The sequence below is a fragment of the Scyliorhinus torazame genome, chromosome 14 (genome assembly GCF_047496885.1).
Source record: "Scyliorhinus torazame isolate Kashiwa2021f chromosome 14, sScyTor2.1, whole genome shotgun sequence".
NCBI classification, from domain to species: domain Eukaryota; kingdom Metazoa; phylum Chordata; class Chondrichthyes; order Carcharhiniformes; family Scyliorhinidae; genus Scyliorhinus; species Scyliorhinus torazame.
In genome coordinates, this window is record NC_092720.1 from 70,557,309 (window position 1) to 70,582,630 (window position 25,322).

Consider the following 25,322-nt stretch of genomic DNA (forward strand, 5'->3'; position numbering starts at 1 on the left):
AAGGGGAAACCACAGCCAGGCAGCCTACAAAGGAGTGTGAGAATTACAAGTGAAGAAACAGAGATTAAGGCAAAATTTGCTGACAAATACAACTGCAATCCAACAAATGATTTCCTGGTGAGAGTAACAGTTCTGCAAAAAAAGATTTAATATTTGTTTCATCTACCCAGTTGAAACCTGTACTGCTTATGCATGCAGAATTGCTGGAAAAATATTATAAATGGGTAGCTTACTTAAGGGATGCAGTGGCTGGCAGCAATCAATTTGCCACTGAATGAATAACCTTTGCCACTCTTCACTAACATATTGTACATATTTTGTATTGCATCTCTGGTGGTACAGCAAAATCTGAGCTGCTAATCCTTTAGTTATGATTCAGAGATTGTGATTATCCACTTAATAGTTATTTTAAGCTAATCCATTTAATACTGAACCTTAAATTGTAAACAAAACATGCTATAAAATGATACTGCACCGTTATGTACAGTACAAATGAACTACATTTGACTTTAAAATACAGAAGCAACAGCTTTTATTTCACTGAGACTGCACTGTTGCTCAGCCCTATCATTTACTTCATTATGGATTATAATCATATATGACATATAAGGAGTATTTTACACTTTGTTACAACTGAGGAATGTGCCACAAATTACAGCAATGACTAAAAAGGAACTAAATAATTAACATGGCCAAAATTCTAAAGTAACTTGAAGTGCAACAATGTACGGTACAATTTATGGAAGGAAAATAGTGTATAGAGATTCAAAGCAAAACAAATAGCATTTAAAATAATGTACAACATTGGTCTCAAGAAAGTACTGTATTAAGTATCACTGCCCATATTTCTTATACAAAAGTCTTGTTCTTTTGTACTGAGAGTCTTGCTCATTTCAAATCTTCTAAATCAATTCTGAAGAACCTAATTTGCCAGTTGCCATCCAGGTACAGCTGGTCCATTGGTCACATGACGCTGAAAAGTGTCTCATCCATCTGCCATCAGCAAGACATTTTGTACTAAACGGTAGACAATTCACTTCAGACGTAGAAAAGTCTGACTTTGGAAGTACTTACAAGAAGATTATCGTCATAGAATTTGGTTTCTATGACTACATTCCCACTGTTGGTTAAAGAGAAAAAAAATTAAAACAATTAGAATTACAACATTTAGAAGTTACATTTGTCAAAAATCTCTAAATAATTGGATGAAAGCAAACAACTCTAATGGCCGAGGGTTTTTCTATACGCACAATATATACAGTTCCTTTCTTCTTTTCGCATGCTTAAGAATTTATTGTGGGTGTAATTTATTAAAAAAAGATATATTGTTTCTCTCGATGTGTTCTTTCCTAAACATCTTGAAGCTTTTTTTTTACAAATTTTGAGTACTCAATTCATTTTTTCCAATTAAGGGGCAATTTAGCGTGGCCCATCCACCTACCCTGAACATCTTTTGGGTTGTGGGGGTGAAACCCACGCAAACATGGGGAGAATGTGCAAACTCTACACGGACAGTGACCCAGAGCCGGGATCGAATCTGGAGCCTCGGCGCCACGAGGCAGCTGTGCTAACCACGGCACCACCGTGCTGCCCATCTTGAATCATTTAAGCAGAATATTAGATAGCACAGTGATGTAGCATTAGCGAACAGTACTATAGAGTGAGGAGGATGGTGATTCAGTCCTCTATTAAGCTTGTAGTTAAAGATAACAGAATTGTCTTTGACCTTATCTGCAGATTTTTTCTTTACCAATTGACAACAATGAATCTATGCACTCCTGATATAAAAACAAGGAGCATGCATGACATTGTAGAATTTACTATTGTGCAAGAGACTAAATTAAAAAAATTAAGTAATGGGGATAATGGCATAATGGTAATGACACTGGACCAATAACTCAGAGGGCCAGCCTAATGCTCTGGGGACCAAAGAGAAAATGCTGGAAAATCTCAACAGGTCTGGCAGCATCTGTAGGGAGAGAAAAGACGCTTCGAGTCCAGATGGCCCTTTGTCAAAGCTAAAGACAGAGAAAATGGCAAATATTTATACTGTGGAGTGAGAATGAAAGATGAGTCATGGCCACAGAAACCCAGGGAAATGGAGTGTTAATAGCCACAGAAACCAAGGGGAAAGAGTGTGAATGGCAATCCCCAGAGAGAACAAAAGATGTGAAAGGCCAAACTGCAGAGAAACTAACATCAGAGGGTAAACTGTGACAGATGTAGATGTGGGGGGAGGGGAAGGGGGGAAAGGGATAGGAAAGATGGTTAAAATGAAATGGGATGAAAACAAATGGGTCGAGGTGGGGTAGAGCTAATCATCTGAAGTTGCTGAATTCGATGTTGAGACCGGAAGGCTGTAGCGTGCCTAACCAGAAGATGAGATGTTGTTCCGCCAGTTTGCGTTGAGCTTTACTGGAACATTGCAGCAGGCCAAGGGCGGACGTGTGGGCAAGGGAGCCGGGTCTTGTGTTAAAATGGCAAGCAACAGGAAGGCCGGGTCCTGAATGTGCACAGACCGAAGGTGCTCAGCAAAGCAATCACCCAGACTGCGTTTGGTCTCTCCGATATAGAGGAGACCACATTGGGAGCAGCAAATGCAATAAACCAAATTGGAAGAGGTGCAAGTAAAGCGCTGCTTAACCTGGATTGAGTGTTTTGGGCCTGGGATATTAAGCATGGAAGAGGTAAAGGGGCAGGTGTTACACCTTCTCCGATTGAATGGCAAGGTCCCATGGGTGAGGTGTTTTGTGTGGTGGAGGAGTGGACTAGATTATCTCGGAGGGAACGGTCTCTGCAGAATGCTGACAGAGGGAGGGAAGGGAAAATGTGTGTGGTGGTGGCATCACGCTGGAGTTGGCAAAAATGGCAGAGGATTATGCTTTGCATACGGAGGCTGGTGGGGTGAAATGTGAGAACGAGGGGGACTCTATCCTTGTTCTGGGAGGAAGGGCGAGAGTAGTAGCGCGGGAGATGGACCCCACACTGTTGAGGGCCCTGTCAACAACTGTAGGTGGGAAATCTACAGTTTTGCTCTACAGATTTGCTCCCCATAATGCTCTGGGGACGTGGGTTCACATTTCTCCATGCAGCTGATGAAAATTAAAATAAACTGGAATTGAAAGCAAGTCTCAGTAACCATGAAATGATCATTGATGGTTATAAAAAAAAACAATCTGTTTCAGTAATGTCCTTGAGGGAAGATGTGCTTACCTGGTTCAGCTTGTATGTGATTCCAGACCTGCAGCAATATGGTTAACTCCTAACTTCTCTCGAGGGAAATTAGGGCAACAAATGCTAGCCTTGCTGGTGACACCCACATACATGAACAAATGGAAAAAAAAGTTCTGATAGCCCTGAAAGGAATTTTGAAGGGACAAATTGATGGTTATATAGCAGAACTCTTCCCAAGTTACTGTGATTACTCGATCCTCCTAATAGAAATTTGTGACAACAATGTTAAGGTCAAACGCTCGAGACCAACGGACAATATTTGCTTCAATTGAGAACACAGGAATTGATTAATGACCAGTTCCAATGCTGGGCCATTTGGTTTGGAAGGCTTAAAAAACATTTTACATAATCTTGGTACTCCACATGTTCTAGGCATATCCAGCAGGCTAACTGGCATAATGCTGGCTTCAACCTTTAATGAGCAGAGTAAGGTATAAGACTATTTTTGTGTTTTCACTTTATCTTCAGTTAATTCATCTTTTTTTAAAAAATATATATTTTATTCAAGATTTTTGGCCAAACATAACAGTACGTAGTGTTTCTTTTACACAACAATAAAGCAATATAAATAACAGTGGCCAGTTTTAAACAAATAAATGAATAATATATAAACAAAAACAAAACTGAATGGCAACTGCCTTGTCCAAAATAAATACTCTCCAAAAATACAATCCAACAATCCAATATACAATTACCTATAACAAATACCTATACATATTATACATATACAATAACATCTCTGCGAGTCCGTCCAATTCCTCCCCCCCCTCCCCCCCCTTCCCTGGGTTGCTGCTGTTGTCTACTTCTTTTCCATTCCCTCTATCCTTCTGTGAGGTAATCGACGAACGGTTGCCACCGCCTGGTGAACCCCCGAGCTGAACCCCTTAACACGAACTTAATCCGTTCTAACTTTATAAACCTTGCCATGTCGTTTATCCAGGTCTCCACACCCGGGGGTTTGGCTTCCTTCCACATTAACAATATCCTGCGCCGGGCTACTAGGGACGCAAAGGCCAACACCGGGCTACTAGGGACGCAAAGGCCAACACGTCAGCCTCTCTCGCCTCCTGCACTCCCGGCTCTTCTGCAACCCCAAATATAGCCAACCCCCAGCTTGGTTCGACCCGGACCCCCATCACCTTCGAAAGCACCTTTGCCACCCCCACCCAGAACCCCTGTAGTGCCGGGCATGACCAGAACATGTGGGTGTGATTCGCTGGGCCTCTCGAGCATCTCGCACACCTATCCTCTACCCCAAAAAATTTACTAAGCCGTGCTCCAGTCATATGCGCCCTGTGTAACACCTTAAATTGTATCAGGCTTAGCCTGGCACACGAGGACGGTGAGTTTACCCTACGTAGGGCATCAGCCCACAGCCCCTCCTCAATCTCCTCCCCCAGTTCTTCTTCCCATTTCCCTTTCAGCTCATCTACCATGATCTCCCCCTCGTCCCTCATTTCCCTGTATATGTCCGACACCTTACCATCCCCCACCCATGTCTCTGAGATCACTCTATCCTGCACCTCCTGCGTCGGGAGCTGCGGGAATTCCCTCACTTGTTGCCTCGCAAAAGCCCTCAATTGCATGTACCGAAATGCATTCCCTTGGGGCAACCCATATTTTTCCGTCAGCGCTCCCAGACTCACAAACGTCCCATCTACAAACAGATCTCTCAGTTGTACTACCCCAGCTCTTTGCCATGCTCCAAATCCCCCATCCATTCTCCCCGGAACGAACCTATGATTGTTTCTTATCGGGGACCGCACTGAAGCTCCCGTCCTTCCCCTATGCCGTCTCCACTGCCCCCAAATTTTCAATGTAGCCACCACCACCGGGCTTGTGGTATATTTCTTTGGTGAGAACGGCAACGGTGCCGTCACCATTGCTTGTAGGCTAGTCCCCCTGCAGGACGCCCTCTCCAATCTCTTCCACGCCGCTCCCTCCCCTTCTCCCATCCACTTACACACCATTGAAACATTGGCGGCCCAGTAGTACTCACTTAGGCTCGGTAGTGCCAGCCCCCCCCTGTCCCTACTATGCTGCAAGAATCCCCTCCTCACTCTCGGGGTCTTCCCAGCCCACACAAAACCCATAATACTCTTCTCGATTCTTTTGAAAAAAGCCTTCGTGATCACCACCGGGAGGCACTGAAACACTAAAAGGAATCTCGGGAGGACCACCATTTTAACCGCCTGCACCCTACCCGCCAATGACAGGGACACCATGTCCCATCTCTTAAAGTCCTCCTCCATCTGTTCCACCAACCGCGTTAAATTAAGCCGGTGTAATGTACCCCAGTTCTTGGCTATCTGGATCCCCAAGTACCGGAAGTCCCTTGTTACCTTCCTCAACGGTAAATCCTCTATCTCTCTGCTCTGCTCCCCTGGATGCACCACAAACAACTCACTTTTCCCCATGTTCAGTTTATACCCTGAAAAATCCCCAAACTCCCCAAGTATCCGCATTATCTTCTGGCATCCCCTCCGCCGGGTCCGCCACATATAGCAACAAATCATCCGCATACAGAGATACCCGGTGTTCTTCTCCCCTCCCTGAGTACTCCCCTCTACTTCCTGGAACCCCTCAATGCTATGGCCAGGGGTTCAATCGCAAACAATAACGGGGACAGAGGACATCCCTGCCTCGTCCCTCTATGGAGCCGAAAATAGTCAGACCCCCGTCCATTCGTGACCACGCTCGCCATCGGGGCCCTATACAGCAACTGTACCCACCTGATATACCCATCCCCAAAACCAAATCTCCTCAGCACCTCCCACAAATAATCCCACTCCACTCTATCAAATGCTTTCTCGGCATCCATCGCCACCACTATCTCCGCTTCCCCCTCTGGTGGGGGCATCATCATTACCCCTAGCAGCCTCTGTATATTTGTATTCAGCTGTCTCCCCTTCACAAACCCAGTTTGGTCCTCATGAACCACCCCCAGGACACAATCCTCTATCCTCATTGCCATTACCTTGGCCAGAATCTTAGCGTCCACATTCAGGAGGGAAATGGGCCTGTAGGACCCGCATTGCAGCGGGTCTTTTTCCTTCTTTAGGAGGAGCGATATCGTTGCCTCTGACATAGTCGGGGGCAACTGCCCCCTTTCCCTAGCCTCATTAAAGGTTCTCGTCAGAAGCGGGGCCAGCAAGTCCATATACTTCCTATAAAATTCAACTGGGAATCCGTCTGGTCCCGGGGCCTTCCCCGCCTGCATGCTCCCAATCCCTTTCACTACTTCCTCCGTCTCAATCTGTGCTCCCAGTCCCAGCCTCTCCTGCTCCTCCACCTTAGGAAATTCCAGCTGATCCAGAAAGCACATCATTCTCTCCTTCCCATCCGGGGGCTGAGCTTCATATAATCTTTCGTAAAATGCCTTGAACACTCCATTCACTCTCTCCGCTGCCCGCTCCATCTCTCCCTCCTCATCTCTCACCCCCCCTATCTCCCTCGCTGCTCCCCTTTTCCTCAGTTGGTGGGCCAGCAACCTGCTCGCCTTCTCCCCGTATTCGTACTGTACACCCTGTGCCTTCCTCCATTGTGCCTCTGCATTACCCGTAGTCAACAAGTCAAATTCTACATGTAGCCTTTGCCTTTCCCTGTACAGTCCCTCCTCCGGTGCCTCCGCATATTGTCTGTCCACCCTCAGAAGTTCTTTCAACAACCGCTCCCTTTCCCTACCCTCCTGCTTTCCTTTATGTGCCCTAATAGATATCAGCTCCCCTCTAACCACTGCCTTCAGCGCCTCCCAGACCACTCCGACCAGTACATCCCCATTATCATTGAGTTCCAAGTACCTTTCAATACACCCCCTCACCCTTAAACACTCCCCCTCATCTGCCAATAATCCCATGTCCATTCTCCAGGGTGGACGCTGTTGTTTTTCTTCCCCTATCTCCAGGTCCACCCAATGTGGAGCATGATCCGAAATGGCTATAGCCGTGTACTCCGTCCCCGTCACCTTTGGGATCAGTGCCCTTCCCAAAACAAAAAAATCTATTCGTGAATAAACTTTGTGGACACAGGAGAAAAACGAAAACTCCTTACTCCTAGGTCTACTAAATCTCCAGGGGTCTACTCCTCCCATCTGCTCCATAAAGTCCTTACGCACCCTAGCTGCAGCCGGCCTCCTTCCGGTCCTGGACCTCGATCTGTCCAGCCCTGGGTCCAGCACCGTATTAAAATCTCCACCCATTACCAACTTCCCCACTTCTAGGTCCGGGATTCGTCCGAACATACGCCTCATAAAGTTGACATCATCCCAGTTCGGGGCATACACGTTCACTAATACCACCGCCTCCCCATGCAATTTGCCACTCACCATCACGTATCTGCCCCCACTATCCGCCACTATAGTCTTTGCCTCAAACATTACCCGCTTCCCCACTAGTATGGCCACCCCCCCTATTTTTTGCATCTAGCCCTGAATGAAACACCTGCCCCACCCATCCTTTGCGTAGTCTGACCTGGTCTATCAGCTTCAGATGCGTCTCCTGAAGCATAACCACATCTGCCTTAAGTTTCTTTAGGTGTGCGAGTACCCGAGCCCTCTTACTCGGCCCGTTCAGCCCTCTCACATTCCACGTGATCAACAGGGTTGGGGGGCTCTTTACCCCCCCCCCCCCCCCTTGACGACTAGCCATCTCCTTTTTCAATCCAGCTCCTCACCCGGTTCCCACGTAGCCGTATCTCCCCCAAGCGGCGCCCCCCCGCTCCGACCCCCCCTCCCAATACCAGCTCCCCCTTCTCCCCAGCAGCAGCAACCCAGTTAACACCCCCCCCCCCCCCCCCCCCCCCCCCCCCCCCCGCTAGATACCAAACTAGCGTAATTGCACCCGCCATGTTGCTCCCAGAAGTCAGCAAACTCTGGCCGACCTCGGCTTCCCCCCCGTGACCTCGGCTCACACTGTGCGAGGGCCCCCTCCTTCCTGCTTCCCTGTTCCCGCCGTGATTACCATAGCGCGGGAACAAAGCCCGCGCTTCCCTTTTGGCCCCGCCCCCAATGGCCGGCGCCCTCAGCTCCTCATCCTCCCTCCCCTCCCCTCCCCCACGACATGGGGAAGAGAGAAAAGTTACAGGGTCGCAGGATTAACAACTTGGGAAGTCATCTCTTCCCTCTTTTCCCCCCCTTCATCCCACATATTCACCCCCCCACTTTGTCCCAAACGTTCTTTTTCTGGCCCGCTCACTCCAGTTTCTCCTCGATAATAAATGTCCACGCCTCATTTGCCGTTTCGAAGTAGTGGTGTTTCCCTTGATGTGTGACCCACAGTCTTGCCGGTTGCAGCATTCCAAATTTAATCTTCCGTTTGTGCAGCACCGCCTTGGCCCGATTAAAGCTTGCCCTCCTTCTCGCCACCTCCGCACTCCAATCTTGATATACGCGGATCACCGCGTTCTCCCACCTACTGCTCCGAGTTTTCTTTGCCCATCTGAGGACCATCTCTCTGTCCTTATATCGGAGAAATCTCACCACTATGGCTCGAGGAATTTCTCCAGCCCTCGGTCTTCGCGCCATAACTCGATAGGCTCCCTCCACCTCCAGCGGACCCGTTGGGGCCTCCGATCCCATTAACGAGTGCAGCATCGTGCTCACATATGCCCCGACGTCCGCGCCTTCTACACCTTCGGGAAGACCAAGAATCCTTAAATTCTTCCTCCTCGCATTATTCTCCAGCACCTCCAGCCTTTCCACACACCTTTTGTGTTGTGCCTCGTGCATCTCCGTTTTCACCACCAGGCCCTGTATGTCGTCCTCATTCTCAGCAGCCTTTGCCTTCACGACCCGAAGCTCCTGTTCCTGGGTCTTTTGCTCCTCCTTTAGCCCCTCAATCGCTTGTAATATCGGGGCCAACAGCTCCTTCTTCATCTCCTTTTTGAGTTCTTCCACGCAACGCCGCAGGAACTCTTGTTGGTCAGGGCCCCATATTAAACTGCCTCCTTCCGATGCCATCTTGCTTTGTGCCTGCCTTCCTGGCCGCTGCTCTAGAGGATCCACCGCAATCCGGCCACTTTCCTCTCTTTTTTCCATCCGTGTCCAGGGGGGATTCCCTTCTGGATTACTGCACAGTGTTTTTTGCCGTTAAAATTGCCGTTGGGGCTCCTATCAAGAGCCCAAAAGTCCGTTCCACCAGGAGCTGCCGAAACGTGCGACTTAGCTGGTCATCGCCGCACCCGGAAGTCCAGTTAATTCATCTTGAGTTGATGTTTGTTTTGACAACTTTTGATCAACTTTGTTTGCTTGAAATGCTCTCATCAGCCCTTTTTGGGTGGAATGAAAATCATGGGCGGGATTCTCCGACCCCCCACCGGGTCGGAGAATCGCCGGGGGGGGGGGGGGGGGTGAATCCCGCCCCCGCCAGCTGCCGAATTCTCCGGCGCCGGGGATTTGGCGGGGGGCGGGAATCACGCCGCACCAGTCAGCGGGGCAGCGGCCCCCCCGGCGATTCTCTGGCCCGCGATGGGCCGAGTGGCCGCCTGTTTTTTGCTGGTCCCGCCAGCGTAAATTAGAGTAGCTCCTTACCGGCGGGACCTGGCGGCGCGGGCGGCCTCCGGGATTCTCGGGAGGGCGTGGGGGAATCTGGCGCGGGGAGTTGCCCCCAAGGTGGCCTGGCCCAAAATCGGGGCCCACCGATCGGCCTGTGCCGTGGGGACACTCTATTCCTCCATGTCGGCTTTGTGGTCCTCCGCCATGGCCGACGCGGAGATGATCCCTCTGCGCATGCGCTGGGATGACGTTAGCACACGCTGGTGCTCCCGCGCATGCGCCAACTCGCGGCAGCTGGCGGAGGCCCTTCAGCGCCGGTTGGCGTGGCGCCAAGCTCCTTCCCTGCCGGCCGGCGCGCGCAAACCACTCCTCGGCGCCCGGACCCCCACCCCGCCGGGTTGGGGAGAATCCCGCCCCATATTTCTGACAAGACTATCTTCAGTCAAATTTTGTAATAGCAACTGACATTTATGTAATTCCATGGCTAATCACGTTATCTTTGTCCTCTTCTATACACTTTCACAAATGTAATGAGCATTGCAATATTCATATGGTCTCTTCAGAATGGGATCAACTAATCATAAACAAAAGAGGGAAGAAGTAACAGGAACATATCTGCTTTGTGCCTTTAACTGATATGTCTATTTTAGGGCCAAGTAACCAAAAGTCCACCTATCCCAGACAGTTTCATCATTTAGACATCAGTGTACCTGTAGTAATAGCATGTTGTGTGGCCAACCACTGGTCATCAGCTGAACCCAGGTACTTTTAGATGTCCAACCTGAAATAGTGATCTTATTTTCAGTCGAGATGTTCAATTTTACAAAGATTGGGTAGGTTATCCAAAACTATGCTCTTAGGCAGTCTCAGCACTTGTATGCAGTCTGCTGGCACAGTAAAGTCTTCACATTTCTTTTTTAAATTTAGGGTACCCAATTATTTTATTTTCCAATTAAGGGGCAATTTAGCTTGGCCAATCCACCTAACCTGCACATCTTTGGGATGTGGGAGTGAAACCCACACAGACATGGGGAGAATGTGCAAATTCCACACGGACAGTGACCCAGGGCCGGGATTCAAACCCGGGTCCTCAGCACCGCAGTCCCAGTGCTAGCCACTACGCCACATGCCGCCCCCAAGTCTTCACATTTTGATAGACCTGCTTTACTGGGAGATGAAATGTAAAAAGAGAAATATGACAGGAACGATACTGTAGAACCAAAGGGATATCAAGAACTACTGGATAATCAAAGTACAGATATTAGATTTAATACAAAGTTGGTACTCCGAATGCAGAATTAGAGCTGGCTTAAGCATAGAGCTGCTTTAAATATGGTAGTGCCAAAAACACACCTGCAGCTTAATTTGGGTCACTTAAGGGAAAGACATAGAATCAAAACATGCTACTGCCTGGAATCAAGTAGGAATGTTTGATTTCTGGGGCGGCAAAGTGCTGCAATGGTTAGCACTGCTGCCTCACGGCGCTGAGGACCCGGGTTCGATCCCGGCCCCAAGGCACTGACTGTGCGGAGTTTGCACATTCTCCCTGGGTCTCACCCCCACAAACTTAAAGATGTGCAGGATAGGTGGATTGGCCACATTAAATTGCCCCATAATTGGAAAAACTAATTGGGTTCTCTAAATTAAAAAAAAAGAATGTTTGATTTTGGTTTCAAAGATATTGTAAGAATAATTTATTGGACTGTAAAGTCTCTCCAGACAATCTGAATAATATGCTAACTATTGTAGATGTAAAATGGTATGAGGAAATAGGAAATAAAGTTATGGAAAAAGGACACAACATACAAACCTTGATGAGAATTGAATTTGATAATCTGAACATCACCTGGGTGGGAGATAAGCCAAGAAAAAGAGCATGACCTAATTGCCGTGCCGGGTTCGAATGTGAACAAGATTTTTAGACGGCAGGAGAGTTCGAAATCAGGAACCATGCCGAGTGCCAATCGGTTTCCAAGCTTTAAAAAAAATAAATTTAAAGTATCCAATTATTTTTTTCCAATTAAGGGGCAATTTTGGTGTGGTCAATTCATCTAGCCTGCACACCCTTTGGGTTGTTTTTGGGGGGGGGGGGGGGGGGGGTGGGGAGACACCCAAGCAGCAGACACGTGGAGACTGTGCAAACTCCAGACGGACAGTGACCCGGGTCGGGATTGAACCCGGGTCCTCGGCGCCATGAGGCAACAGTTCGCCACTGCCCCACCGCGCTAATCATTTTCCAATCTAACCAGCCCACACCCGTTGGCGAGATCTGACTCCCGCCGCGGCGTGGCGAGAAACCAATGATCACCATGGCCAATCTCTAATCCACTAATGGGAATGACCCCCTATTTAATGGCCTCCCTAGTGAGCAGTCACGTGGCCACCGCCTTTGGAACACCTATTTAAAAATGTGAAGCTAGTGCAATGGCTGCTGTGGGGATCGGAGGAGGTGAGTAAACATCTTTGAAAATGGGCAGTCAGCCCAGGGGCCCAGTCGGGTTGACCGCCATTGGTGGGGGTCGCCCCTGGGCTGGGGGCTCAGCATCCATGGGTCTGACTCGCCACCCTCCCCCCGGATTGTGTATACCCATACCAAGGGCAACTTCACCTGCTACCTCTCCGTCCCACCAAAAAACCCCAGGACAGAGCCCCATCCGCGGTAATATGGTGCAGGGTTGGGGGGGTGGGGGGGGTTTAACCTGAGCAAGGTTCTTCCAGTGCTGTTCCCAGCGTTGGTCTAGTGCTCAGGGGTCCCTTCTGTGGCCAAGGGTGCGTATAGAGGGCAGAGTCCCCCTGCATAACTGGCTCGTTGGATGGCACCCCGAGAGATGGCAGGGAATGCAAGGATGGGGGAGGCTTTGGGATTTTAGGGTACCGGGGTGGAAGCCATAATTGGTCATCAGTGTCTCACCCTCTCCAATTCCTTACTGATATCACAGTATCGATGATATTGTCGACCCTGCAGCAGCTGCCCTCCTGATGGCGGTGGTAGTCCAGGCGGCCAGACGCCGGCGACTGCCCAAGGTGTACAGGCGTCGCTGGTCATTTGAAGAGACGTCAGACAGCATGTGCCGCAAGAAGCTTTGCCTCAACAAGGGGATGATGCGGCACCTGTACCATGTCCTTGCGGACTTGGCACCAAGTGGAGGAGCAGGATACCTGCTCCCAGTGGCCGTCAAGGTAACCGGTGCCCTGAATGTTTATGCCTCGGATTAATTCTAGGGCTCGAGCGGGGACTCACAAGCTACAGCCCATAAGTGCATCCGTGAGGTTACGGATGCCCTGTTTGCCCGGGCAGCTGACTATATAAACTTTGTCCTGGACCAAGCCCAAGATGCCCGAGCTAATGACGCCAAAGCGGAGGCCGATGACCGATGCGGAAATCCGCTATCACGTGGCCTATGTGCCTGTGGCGGTATCCACCCATATTAAAGGCTGATCAGAATTGATTTTATATGAAATCATATATTTAACCCTATATTAAAAACTGATGACTGATGAAGTCCATTATCAATGTAAACTATTACTTATTGCAATAATGTTTTTTAATATGTATTATCCTTGTAAGAGTCCAGATGCAGTGAACTCATTAAGTCTTGTGGTCTTGTCTGGAAATAAGCTCTGCCAACTAAGGGGGGATATCATTTGTAGAGTGGCCTTGCTACTATGGGGGCTACTGCTTGGCAAGAGACCCTGCCAAGAAGGGAGGCTGGTGTTTTTCTGGAGATAGCTACCGGAGGTATCAACCTTGTATCGTTAGGAACAGATGCCCTGTTAGGCCTTCCTGAAACTAAGGCCTTGCCAACCAAGAGAGAGACTGTTCTTTGTCTCGAAATAACTGTGGGGAGTTAACTTGTTTTTCAGAAACAGGGGCTATGCTAAAACTCCCCTCGAACTCCCTAGCTCTGTCTGAGTGTAAAAACAATATAAATATTCAAGCAAAAGCTGCGAAGGTTAGAGTTTCGCTTGGAGAGCTGTTTAGGATATTACTAGGTGTTTAAACTGCAATCTCGACTCGTAGAATTCTGCTCGTGATTGAGCATCGAATTCCGAGACAACTAGTCGTTGTGAGTATGAAATGTTTGTAGCTTAATCAATTATGTAGTTAAGAATGTCACAGGCTAACTCATCACGTATCCTGTATCTGTCAAACTGTATCATTTATCAAAACACTTGCATTACCCTTTAAAAAAAAAAAATTGCGTATATATTTTACCATACAGATCCGTGTCTATTTTAATAAATAAGAGTAACATTTAACTAAGACTCATATTCTCATCCTTTGAGGCTGTCTGGAGGCTCACTTGCCCATGCCTAGCTCTCAAGAATTAGAACTATTTAGTCGACGTTAAGGATAAGATTGTCATCTAAGCCACAGTCTCGCCTGTACACTGAAGGTAGTGAACGCAAGGCACATTGCGGATACTATAATTAGAACTCCCATATAGCGAGTCTTACTTTAGATATTCACAAGACCTTGTCTGGTAGCTCACAACCTCGACTAATCAGGCAGATCTTAGATAAATACTCCTCAACTGTCACATGCCCACCCTGGCTGTCATTGAGCAGTGCATCACCGTGCTTAAAATGTGGTTGCGATGTCTCCACCGCTCTGGTGGTGCACTTTAGTACACCCCCTGGAGGCGTCGCCTTCTTTGTGGTGATCTGCTGTGCCCTTCACAACCTGCCACAGCAAAATTGTGCTATCCACAATGCTACCGTGCTGCCCTAGGGGGGTTCCTCGTAGGGGGTGAGGATTCTGATGACTGGCACCCCGCCGCCCTTTTCCGTCTGTTGTGGGCCAAATTCTCATGTGGGGACAAAGAGAGAGCATCATGAGCCGCACGCTTCAATCATCGGGGAGGGAGGGGGGGGGGGGGCGCGTTGGAGCACTGGTGCGGTATTGTGCTGGGGGGGGGGGGGGAAGAGAGAGAGAGAGAGAGAGAGGGGTGGTGCGGTGCCAACCACAGGGCCGTCTGGGATGGGGGAGCAGGGTTGGCAGGCAGGACTGATGCCAGGGGGCCGATGTCAACTCACCTGTGCGGTCCGCTGGAGGTCGTTAAGCTTCTTATGGCACAGGGTGGCAGTCCTCCTAGTTACACTTCATGCGCTGATGGCTGCTGCCACTGCCTCCCAGGCGGCACTGGCTGCCCTGTGGCTGACCCGTTACCCCTTAGAGGATCAGGGTATGCCGTTTGGACTCCATCGCATCCAACAGTTGGGCCACCCCATCACCGAAACGTGGGGCTGGTCTGCCTGGTGGCATGGCTGCGTGTCGTCTGGGGTTTGCTCCACGGGATTGGTTTAAGAGCTACTCCCCCCTTGTTAGTGGGGAGCTGCTTAGCGCAGTCCAGACAAATCAGCTCGGGACAGCTAGTTCCAGCGTAAAGCCCATGGGGCTTCATTATGTGCCCTAATGAATATTAGGTACCAGTAACTGCCTCGTCGGATCAACTGACGGGAAACACCCGGCAATTCCCACTCGCCACCATATTAGAAGTCTTTCCTTTAGATCATGCCCAAAGCACCCCACCCCAGCACCTTTTTGACATGAAATGGTTAATATGGCCTACAGAATAAAAAAACATTTTTAGAAAAATCAAGACTAGAGAAACTACCTTTAAAAGAACCTTAATATGATCATGGCCAGAGAGAGAGAGTAAAAAATAATTAACATAGTGGTACAAAGAATTTTTGCTTGAGACAATTGAAGGTCAAAGAGAACAAAAAAATACTCAATATAACAATTTACTACAAGAGTAACACCATGACCATAGCAGAGTTCTGCACCTCCTCGAGTGAACTGCCTGGAAGTGAAGATACTGAGCCAACGAATGAGAGGAGAAGGTGTGTTGTCGTGTTGTTTCTACAGCTTCAGGAATTGAGGTCCAGGGTGAGACAGCTGCAGGAGATAGTGGACCGGGCAGTCACCGAGGCAGAGGTCAACATCGGGGAATCAACTGAGCTCCCGCTGAGTTGCAGTGTCCCCGAGTTGCACGAGTGGCACCGCCCCCACACCAGCCCCCGCCCCCCCAACCCAGCACCCCCCACGCCCCCCCCTCCACCATCCCCACCCCAGCACCCCTCCACCATCCCCCACCCCAGAACCCCACCACCATCCCCACCCCAGCACCCCACCACCTCCACACCCCCCCCTCCACCACCCCCACCCCAGCACCCCTCCACCATCCCCAACCCAGCGCCCCACCACACCCTCCCCTCACCATCCCCACCCCAGCACCCCACCATCTCCACACCCCAGCACCCCCACTCCACCATCCCCACCCCAGCAACCCCCACCCCCCCCTCCACTATCCCCACCCCAGCACCTCCACACCCCAGCACCCCCACACACACCCTCCACCACAGCACCCCCCTCCACCACCCCCACCCCATACCCCCCTCCACCCCAGCACCCCCGCAACCCCCTCCACCATCCCCACCCCAGCACCTCCACCCCACCACTTCCACACCCCAACATCTCCACCCCACCACCTCCACACCAACCCTCCACCGCGATCCAACCATGCATCATGTCTTGCAGGATCATCTGGCGACGAGGTGGGCCCTTCTGGTACCACCCCTCAGAGGGTCTCAGGGTCAACCCTTTAAGCCCCACTCCCCACCTTCCCTCTGCAGCCTAGTAGCAGCAGTGGGCACATGAATAATGGGCTAACATCCATGAGCTGTTGTAGTCCCCGCATTGACATGACGATAAAGCGGGCATTAATTTCCCAATTAAGGGCCTCAATTGGCATGTCGGAAAGACCATCTACAGGTCTTTCCACACCAGACTTGATCTGGTGGAGGCAGGAAGGTGGTGGGATCCCCTCCTATCACCCTCATGCCTGATTAAATGCCACTCTCCCCAATTCAAAAATGAGGTGGTGTTTCTCAGTTTCTCTCTTCACAAATGCTGTCAAACCCGCTGAGTGTATCCAGCATTTTCTGTTTTTATTTCATATGTCCAATTATTGGGCAGTAACCCGAAAGTAAGAGAAAAAGTGAGACTTCTTCTGAACAAGTACGAGAAAATACACCCTTGAGGCAAAGATGTAACACGAGGATACTATATAAGAAACACTCTTTCCCATTTACTTGTTCAGGTACAAGCTTTCCTCTTGTATATTGGAGGGCAATTTGCCATGTCATTGGTTTTATTATTTTATTTAGATAAAGTAGGTAGGGAAGGTGAATTCCTCTATATTAAGAAGCGTGACCGATTCTCTAATGTTGCCTTGCAGATTAATACAAAGAGCACAGAATAAGATGACAACCCTCGCGTTTCAGCTTAAATTTTCACTGCAAAATACATGCTTTTGGATTACTCCTCAACACTTTCTTCTAAACAAAATGGCTTACAGTGTCAAATATGTACCACCTTCAAATCAGAAACATAGATGGGACAAAGATGAATCAAGTAAAAAAAACCCACAATGTGTTCATTTTCACTAGTCATTAATACTCCATGCACACACAGGAGTGTATAAAACTACAATTGATTACAATATTATGTTCGCAACCTCGCTATAATATTTGACCCTAAAATGAATTTCTGACCGTATATCCGTGCCATCGCTCAGACCACCTGATTATACCTTTGTAAAATCACATGACTCGTCTCATCCTCTGGCAAAACTCATCCATGGTTTTGTTACCTCCAGACTTGATTATTCCAATACACTCCTGGCTGGCCTCCCACATTGTACCATCCATAAATTTTAGGTCATCTAAACCTCTGCAGCCCACGTTCATCCTTCCACCTCACTGACCTATATCAGCTCCCAGTCGAGTAAAGGCTCAATTAAAAAATTCTCATCCTCATTTTCAAATCTCACCATGGTCTGACTCCTCCCCCATCTCTGTAATTTCCTCAAACCCCACAACCCTTGGGTATCTATTCAACTAATTCTGCCAACTTAAGCATCCCCAATTTTAATTACTTCACAATGAGTAATGGTGCCTTCAATTGTCTAGCCCTCAAGCTTTGGAATTCTCTCCCTCACCCTCTCTGCCCCTCTTTTCTCCTTTAAGATGCTTCTTAAAACCCAGCTCAGTTATCAGGATTTTGGCCATTTGTCATAATATTGCCTGCACGTTATTCCCGTGTCTGCATGGGTTTCCTCCGGGTGCTCCGGTTTCCTCCCACAAGTCCCTAAGGACGTGCTTGTTAGCGGAATTGGATATTCTGAATTCTCCTTCAGTGTACCCAAACAGGTGTTGGAGTATGGCGACTAGGGGATTTTCATAGTCACTTCATTGCACTGTTAATGTAAGCCTACTTGTGACCCTAATAAAGATTATATTATATATATTATTTAGGTGACTCAATATCAAATTTTGGGTTATAACGTTCCTGTGAAGTGCCTTGGGCCATTTAATTACATTAAACGTGCTATATAAATACAAGTAGTTATTGTTGTTTCAAGGACTTCAGGAAAAAGAAAAGATTAAGCCATGTGAACTGACTCAATTGAGAGATGGGCTATTTTAATGAACTAGAAAGATAATCTGACACAGGTGGAATTGAATCAGATTTAAAAAAGGAAGAGAATTAGGTAAATAATTGGAAGTGGAATGTTTTGCAGGGAGTGGGACCATTTGAATGGCCCTTTCAAAGAGCCTACACAGGCACAAGGGGCAAAGAGTCTCCTTTTATGCAATATCATTCAAAAACAGCAGCCAAAGTACTGTGCAAGATTGTCATAGGTTCAAAAACAGCCCAAGAACATTTAAATCATGCAATAGATTTGTACTACATGCTTTTAGAAAGGCAACAGCCCAAAATCATCTCCCTTTGTTCATTTAGGGATTACTTAGATGTAGTAAGCAGAAGGATAGAGTAGCAAGAATTTGGTAAAGAAATCAGGAACTTAGAAAAATATAATTAAAAAGGAAAAGAAAATGCGAAGAAAGTCAGCCAACTGCAGGTCGCAGTACATGTTCCATCAGAGGTAGTCTACTTAATTTTTTATTATCAACGTAACCTTTTTATAATAAAAATAGAAAGTAAGTAAAGTCGCCACAGTCCCAGATGACTATAGGCTGCTTTCCCCTTTGAGGGGAGAGCTGACTGGTGGTGATTTAACCTGAAGATCACCACGCCTCAGGCGAGGAGCAAGGTTGAGAAGACGGAACTTCATGAATAACCTCAGCCGGTAACGGAAACTGAACCCACACTCTTAGCCTCACCCTGCATCAGATGTCCAGCCAACTGAGCTAAACCGGCCCCTTTTTATAACACAAATGCAAAAACACGCTATAATACATTGCATCACTGGTCACTTACGTTAACACATTAGCTGGCATCATCTGTGATTCTGGTGCTGCTTCTATTAGTGATTGCCAAGTGTTTGTGGAGTTAGGGATGACAAAGCCAAATTCAAAAAACCATTCTAGAAAAAAATATATGGAAATAAGTTTTCATAAAGATTAAATATAACAATTACCATCTCTCATTAAATATTTACAATTGTTAAATTTTACTGGGTATCTTCTGGCCTTTTACATGATAATACAGGATCTGAAGCACAGTTCCTGATGCTTTTGTGGCCTCGCCATGAAATTTTGGATGGATAATTTTCCAGTGTCTATGCTTACCAAATGGAAGGTCGCCTACTGCTTCAAAGAATCAAGTGTTCAATTGGTATAGTGCAAATTCGTAATTGTGGTCTTAACTATTCTCTAACTACACAAATGAGTCAACAGGTGAATATTGGCAGTAAAACTGATCTCTAGTTTCTTTTACTAATCTAACTGTGTTACGTACTTTTCCCTTTCAGCAAGCTAATCTGCATGTATGGTTTGCTCCTCTTTTTCTGTGTTTTAATCTGTACAATTTCGAGGGTTAGAATATCTCTCTTGAGTTTGATTAGCAAATCTGACAAGAGTATTTAAAATGCAGTTTGACCAACATTGTACAGTTTCAGCAATGATATACTCCAACTTGTGCAGGACCATTTTACCTACATGGGTGTACTTGTAGCTGCTATGCAATGACCAAAAGTGTTAAATAGCAAGTTTAATACACCTGTATCTCTTTCAACTTCATTCATTGTTATTGCAGCACTATTCATAAAGGTTATATGGTGCCCAATGTTTAATCTTTTATTTAAAAATATTTTTATTCTCCATTTTCACATTTTCTTCAGAATTTACACCCCACCAACAAATAGTAAATGGTAACAAATGCAATGTCAATCCCCTTATCGACAACATTGATCCCATCCTACCACCACCCCAAACAATGGCCCACCTGACAATATAAGCATCAAATAAAACAAACCCTTCCACGGCGGAAAAAAAAAAGGAAGAAAAAGAAAAAGGAATCAGGAATCGCCTATGGTCACCATTGACATATATAGTCTACCCCCCGTAATATTCAGTGCCATCCAATCCCCGAAAGAGTACCTTGAATGGCACCAATGAATTGTAGAACCCCCCCCCCCCCACTCCTAGATTCCTCCCCTCCACTTCCTCTTGTAAACTCCTCCCCCCAACTTTTCACCCTGGCTAGACTCACCGAAACCTGTGCTATAAGGGTCCGATGGCCGCAGCCCTCCCCCACCTCACTCCCGTTCACTGGCCGGCTTAAACCGGCCAGCGTGGAGGCTCCCGCCCGGGTTTCCTTCCCCCTTTGCCCGGTCCCAGGTAAACCAAGAAATCCCCTTTAGCACACAACCCCAGCACAAGCCCCAAAGACCCAACATTGCAAATGAAAGTCCCATCACTTCCCTTGTCCAAATATATACAGCGTCGACTCATTTATTACATACACCAACACGCAGTGAAAGAAATAAAGTTACATGAGGCTACATCAGTACACGACCATTTTTCAATTCTGCCACAGTCCTTCTGCCTTCGCAAACTCCTCTGCCGCCCAAAATAAAAGTTCTTGGATTCGTAGGTCACCCTCAACTTAGCTAGATATACTATGCCGCACTGCACCTTGCTGATGTACAGTGCCTTCTTCACCCGGCTGAAGGCAGCCCGCCTCGCCAGCTTCACCGTAAAGCCCTGGTATATGCATATACCAGCTCCAGCCCACTGTACCACTCGCTTTTGCTTTGCCCAGCACAGGATTTTCTCCTTCACGCTATACCTACGGAAATACAGTTACTACTCTTGGCGACTCACTCGCCTTTGGTATAGGCCTCCACGACCGATGAGCCCGATCCAGTTCATATCGGGAGGGTTCGTCCCCCTCCAACAGCTTCGCCAACATCGTGGCAAAATACTTTGTCGGCCTCGGGCCTTCCACCCCTTTGGGCAGACCCGCAATCCTCAGATTCTGTCGCCTGGATCGGTTTTCCAGGTCTTCCATTTTGGCTCGCAGACCCTTGTTGGTCTCTATCACCCTCTGCAACCCCTTCCCCATCAAGGTGAGTTGATCACTGTGCTGCGATAATGCCTCTTCCACTTCCTTCAGTGTCCCACCTTGCTCCTGCACCTCCGCCGCTGCGCTTGATCTGCCCTCACCGGGCCAATCAACTCCTCCACCAGCACCGCCCCCATCTCCTTCTTCATCGCTTCCATGTGTTTTGTGAACTGTTTTTCAAGTTCCACAGCCATCACCTTGGTCATTTCTTCTGCTGTGAGCGATGTGGCCTCCCCATGTGCTCCAGCCTCCGCTTTCCTTACAGTTCCTGCACTGACTTTTCCACTCACCGGTGGACTTTCATTAACCCTCTTTTTCACGGCCGTTTTTGTCCCAAACTTGGACATTTCTCCTCCCTGTGCCTTCTTACAGCTTTTTCAGCCTCCGTTGCCCCCGGGACCTGGCGTTAAAACTCTGAAATTTCTATTCCCGAGCGGGAGCACTTCAGTGTGGGGCTGCCTCCCGCCCGCCGTCACCGGACGCCCGCCCAATGTTTAATCTTGCATGCATGTTCAATTTTATTTATCACAAATCATTCAATTTATAATTTATATATTTAAACCAATTTATTTTGTGGATCCTTTGTTCCTTTTTAAAAAAAAAGTTGACTGCTCTCACGACCTATCCCCATTCCAATTTGTTTGTATATTTAAACATTTCCATTAAGCTTCTGAAATAAGTTGTTAGTATAAATTACAAACAGTAGATTACTAAAAACTATTCCTTTAGATGTTTCACTCAGCACTCTCCATATTACCCTCCCATCTCTTCCCTGAGTTTACCATTCAGCTAATTTCTTATCCCAGATTCTAATTTTAAGCCTTTCTGGAAGAACACTGTCAAATGTTTTTTTTGTTGGAATTTTTATATGACATACAGTAAGGATTTTCATAGCCTTTCATTGGAGAGGATATCACTCCCTCTAAACGTCTAGGAATTTAATCAAGCAGAATCCTCCCAGAGATACAAAAGCAAAAAGCAAATACTGCAGATGCTGTAACTCAGAAATAATAGAAAATGCTGGAAATACTCAGCTGGTTGGCAGCATCTGTGGAGAGAGAGAAACAGGGTTAATGTTTCAGCTCAGTGACCTTTCATGAAGACTGATGATGTGCAAACCATACGAATTTAACATGTCAATTTCATTTGCCAGAAATTATCGACCTGGCTTAGATTTCATAGAATCATAGAATCCCTATAGTGCAGAGGGAGGCCATTCAGCCCATTGAGTTTGCACCAACCCTCTGAAAGAGCACCCCATCCAGGCCCTTACCCCCATCTTATCCCTGTAACTTCACCTAATGTTTTGGACACTAAGGGACAATTTAGCATGGCTAAGCAACCTAACCTATACATTTTTGGACTGTGGGAGGAAACCGGCGCACTTGGAGAAAACCCCCGCTGACACGGGGAGAACGTACAAACTCCACACAGTCACCCAAGGCCCCTGGCGCTGAGAAGCAGCAGTGTGCCACCCACGGTTTTATGAAGAAGGAATTCTTAGAAAAGGAAGGTGGGCAGTGATACCAATGATAGCCTATTTGTTCAAGTGTATAAAGTTGGTTGCTTGAAGAATTGAGAATATTATTGCAATTAACTTAGACTTACTGAAAGCATGAAAGATTATCCCAAGACCCAGGCTAAGACATGCCCTTGCTCGCATCCATAGAGAATATAAAATTGGTAAAAAGAACGAAAAAGAGCATTCTCACAGAAGTCTGAGAGTAGGTTTGGAAACAAGTAGACTCCTGAAGGGCTCAGGTTTTGAACCAATGCTACTCATTCGTTTTATAGTTTGAAGGAAGGCATTAAATAGTACAATTCTCAAGATTGTAGGTTCTAAAAATCAGTACAAAAATTGGGCTTTGAACCAAATTAATATATAGTAAACTGATTCAATTAACAAAGGGAACCGTACCAATATGTGACAGGTTTCCTTTGTTATCAGCAAGTACAGTTTTTGGCTTCTTGATTTGGAAAGTTCCCCGCATGTATATAAAAAGTGTTACAAAGCAAGTGAGGTTCTGAGTTGAATTGCTAGCAATACAATGGCTGGGAATCTCCATTTGGGAGAATAAGTGTTCCCGCCAGGAATGAATAACCTGTGATTCGCATTTCCGTTGAGGGCGCTAATCGTTCCGTGATTCAGGACATTCCAATGGGCCAGCACTCTGCCTGTGCGAATTAAAAACAATTCCCGGCCCAGCAAGCGGTGTAACTGCTGGGGCCGGAATTAGCACTTAAGAGCCTGACAGCTGGAGCTGTTTTTAAGCGCTCCATTCACCACACACTTATTGCAGCCATGAAGATGGCTCAGAGAAGACCTGCCCCCAACCCCCAAATTTTGGTAGTTTTTAGTGGACCCACTGCTTGATGCCAGTGAGGAGAGTAGGGACACCCTCTTCCCCAGGGTGGGCCACAGAATCAAGCCTGCCCTCCTAAACAGTGCCTGGGAAGAGGCGGCAGAGGCAGTCAGTGCTACCAATCTCACCAGGAGGAGACAGCTCAAGGTCCTGAGGGGTCACTCGTGAGGCCTCTGCCCTGAGAGGGGCAGAGAACCAGAGAGGGTTCCATAGACCAGGATGCAGGGTGAGCTCTGCTAATCCCCTGCTTCCTCTGCAAAGGGGCAGCGTTTCGGAGGAGTGTGTAATGAAAAAATGGAAAAATGTGGCATTTGGGCCATGAATGTTGTCCTGGGAGGACTTGGGATTTTTGTTTGGGGAACCGATGTTGGGAAAGCGTGAGGCGCGCGCTGGGACTCGTGGGGGCCATTGCTTTTCAGGGAGAAGCGGTGGTTGGGAGCGCGAGCAGGAGGCACGCGCTGGCGCTCGATGCGGCCGATATTTTTAAAAGAAATGGCAGTTGGAAGGCAGTTGAAAAAGCAGTTAGAAGTGAATTGGAGAAAGACAGCCGGAAAGGAAGGCAGCTGACGACCGGAGCAGAATAAACAAAAAAGCTAATGGCGTGCGGGGACTGGAAGGACGGCTCCGCAAAATGGACAAGGAGCCAGCTGCGACAAAGAACAAGGTCATAAATAAATAAAGAGCTGGAGGAAGGAAGGAGAAAAGGCTGTGAGGCTCACTTTTAAAAACCAAGCAGCCCAGAAAATACATCAGAAGATCCAAAATTAAAAGAATAATGATTGACAAGGAAGACCTGAAGGTCTTACAACTGGCCTAAAGCTTCCAAAGAAAAGATCTTTTATATCCTTTTTTAAAAGTAGTTTTAATCTTTGAATTTGAAAATAAAGTTAAGTTAAGTTGATAACCTGAAAGAGTGGATATCAAAAAGTTTACTTACTCTACTTATAAAAGCCTGACCCGTGAGTAGAGCTATTGAGTGGTAAGTAAACAAAATCTTCTAGGAAGATATGGGTTATACCGGTGACTAACTTGAAATATTCATTTGACCCGAATAGCACCCACCTAAGTCTGCCCAGGAGTCAGGGACTCGAAGGAATCCCTGTTCACCACTTGGAATTTCTTGACCCCTTTTTTGGTTTGGGGGAGATTTCTTGGTGATTACAACTTCAAGTGGCAACAGTTGTTGGGCCACTGATTGAACAGGGCCACCCCCATCCCCTTGATGATACCACTGGGGTAGGAGGGTTTCCACAGGGGTGGCCTGGGTGGGCTCCCTTATCATCAGATGATCTCTGAACATTCATAGGACACAGTGAGCAGTCAGCAGTGTGAGCAGCAAGGAGCCTGTAAGTAGCATCAAAGCAATGACGATCTGAGCCAGGCCACCCCGATCCCGAGGGGGACACACCGAGTCCAAGGACTTGGCACTTAATCATTCTCCACTACTGCCCCTGGTCCGGGCAGCCAAACCACCCCCCCCCCCACCCCAGCAAGTTCGACAAATTTTGAGTGTTTGTTTAGCCGCCTGCTCCCCTTTAACAGCCATGGTGCTCTGGTCCCGCTTGTAAATACTTGCACCAACCCGCGCACGCAAGACTTCCGACCAAGAGGAGTGGAGCATCACGGAAGGGTGGAGCATGAAATGCCCAACCTGCTAATGATATTGAAATCCATGCAAATGACGGTTTTGCATGGACCCGCTGGCACGGGGCACAAAACTTTGATAGTGCTGCCAGCGAGGGACCAGAGCATGGCAACGGAAATGGTGCCGGAAATCGCTCCTCCGCCTCCCTCATCCCATCGCTCCTCTGCCTCCCTCAACCCCTCTCGCTCCTCCACCTCCCTCGCCCACCAGCTC

The 25,322-nt window shown here is 47.7% G+C and overlaps 1 protein-coding gene across 2 annotated transcripts in view; it reads right to left on the reverse strand.

Annotated features, from left to right (window-relative positions):
* Positions 1 to 130: 130 nt before the first annotated feature.
* LOC140389798 (retinal rod rhodopsin-sensitive cGMP 3',5'-cyclic phosphodiesterase subunit delta) overlaps positions 131 to 25,322 on the reverse strand; it is a 90,591-nt gene continuing 65,399 nt past the window's right edge. For both annotated transcript variants that reach the window (XM_072474331.1, XM_072474333.1), the window contains exons 4-5: positions 19,014 to 19,119; positions 131 to 1,120 (exon numbers count right to left, since the gene is read on the reverse strand). In XM_072474331.1, coding sequence (XP_072330432.1) covers positions 1,039 to 1,120; positions 19,014 to 19,119 — 188 coding nt within the window. In that variant the 3' untranslated portion in view covers positions 131 to 1,038. The remainder of the gene's footprint in view (positions 1,121 to 19,013; positions 19,120 to 25,322) is intronic.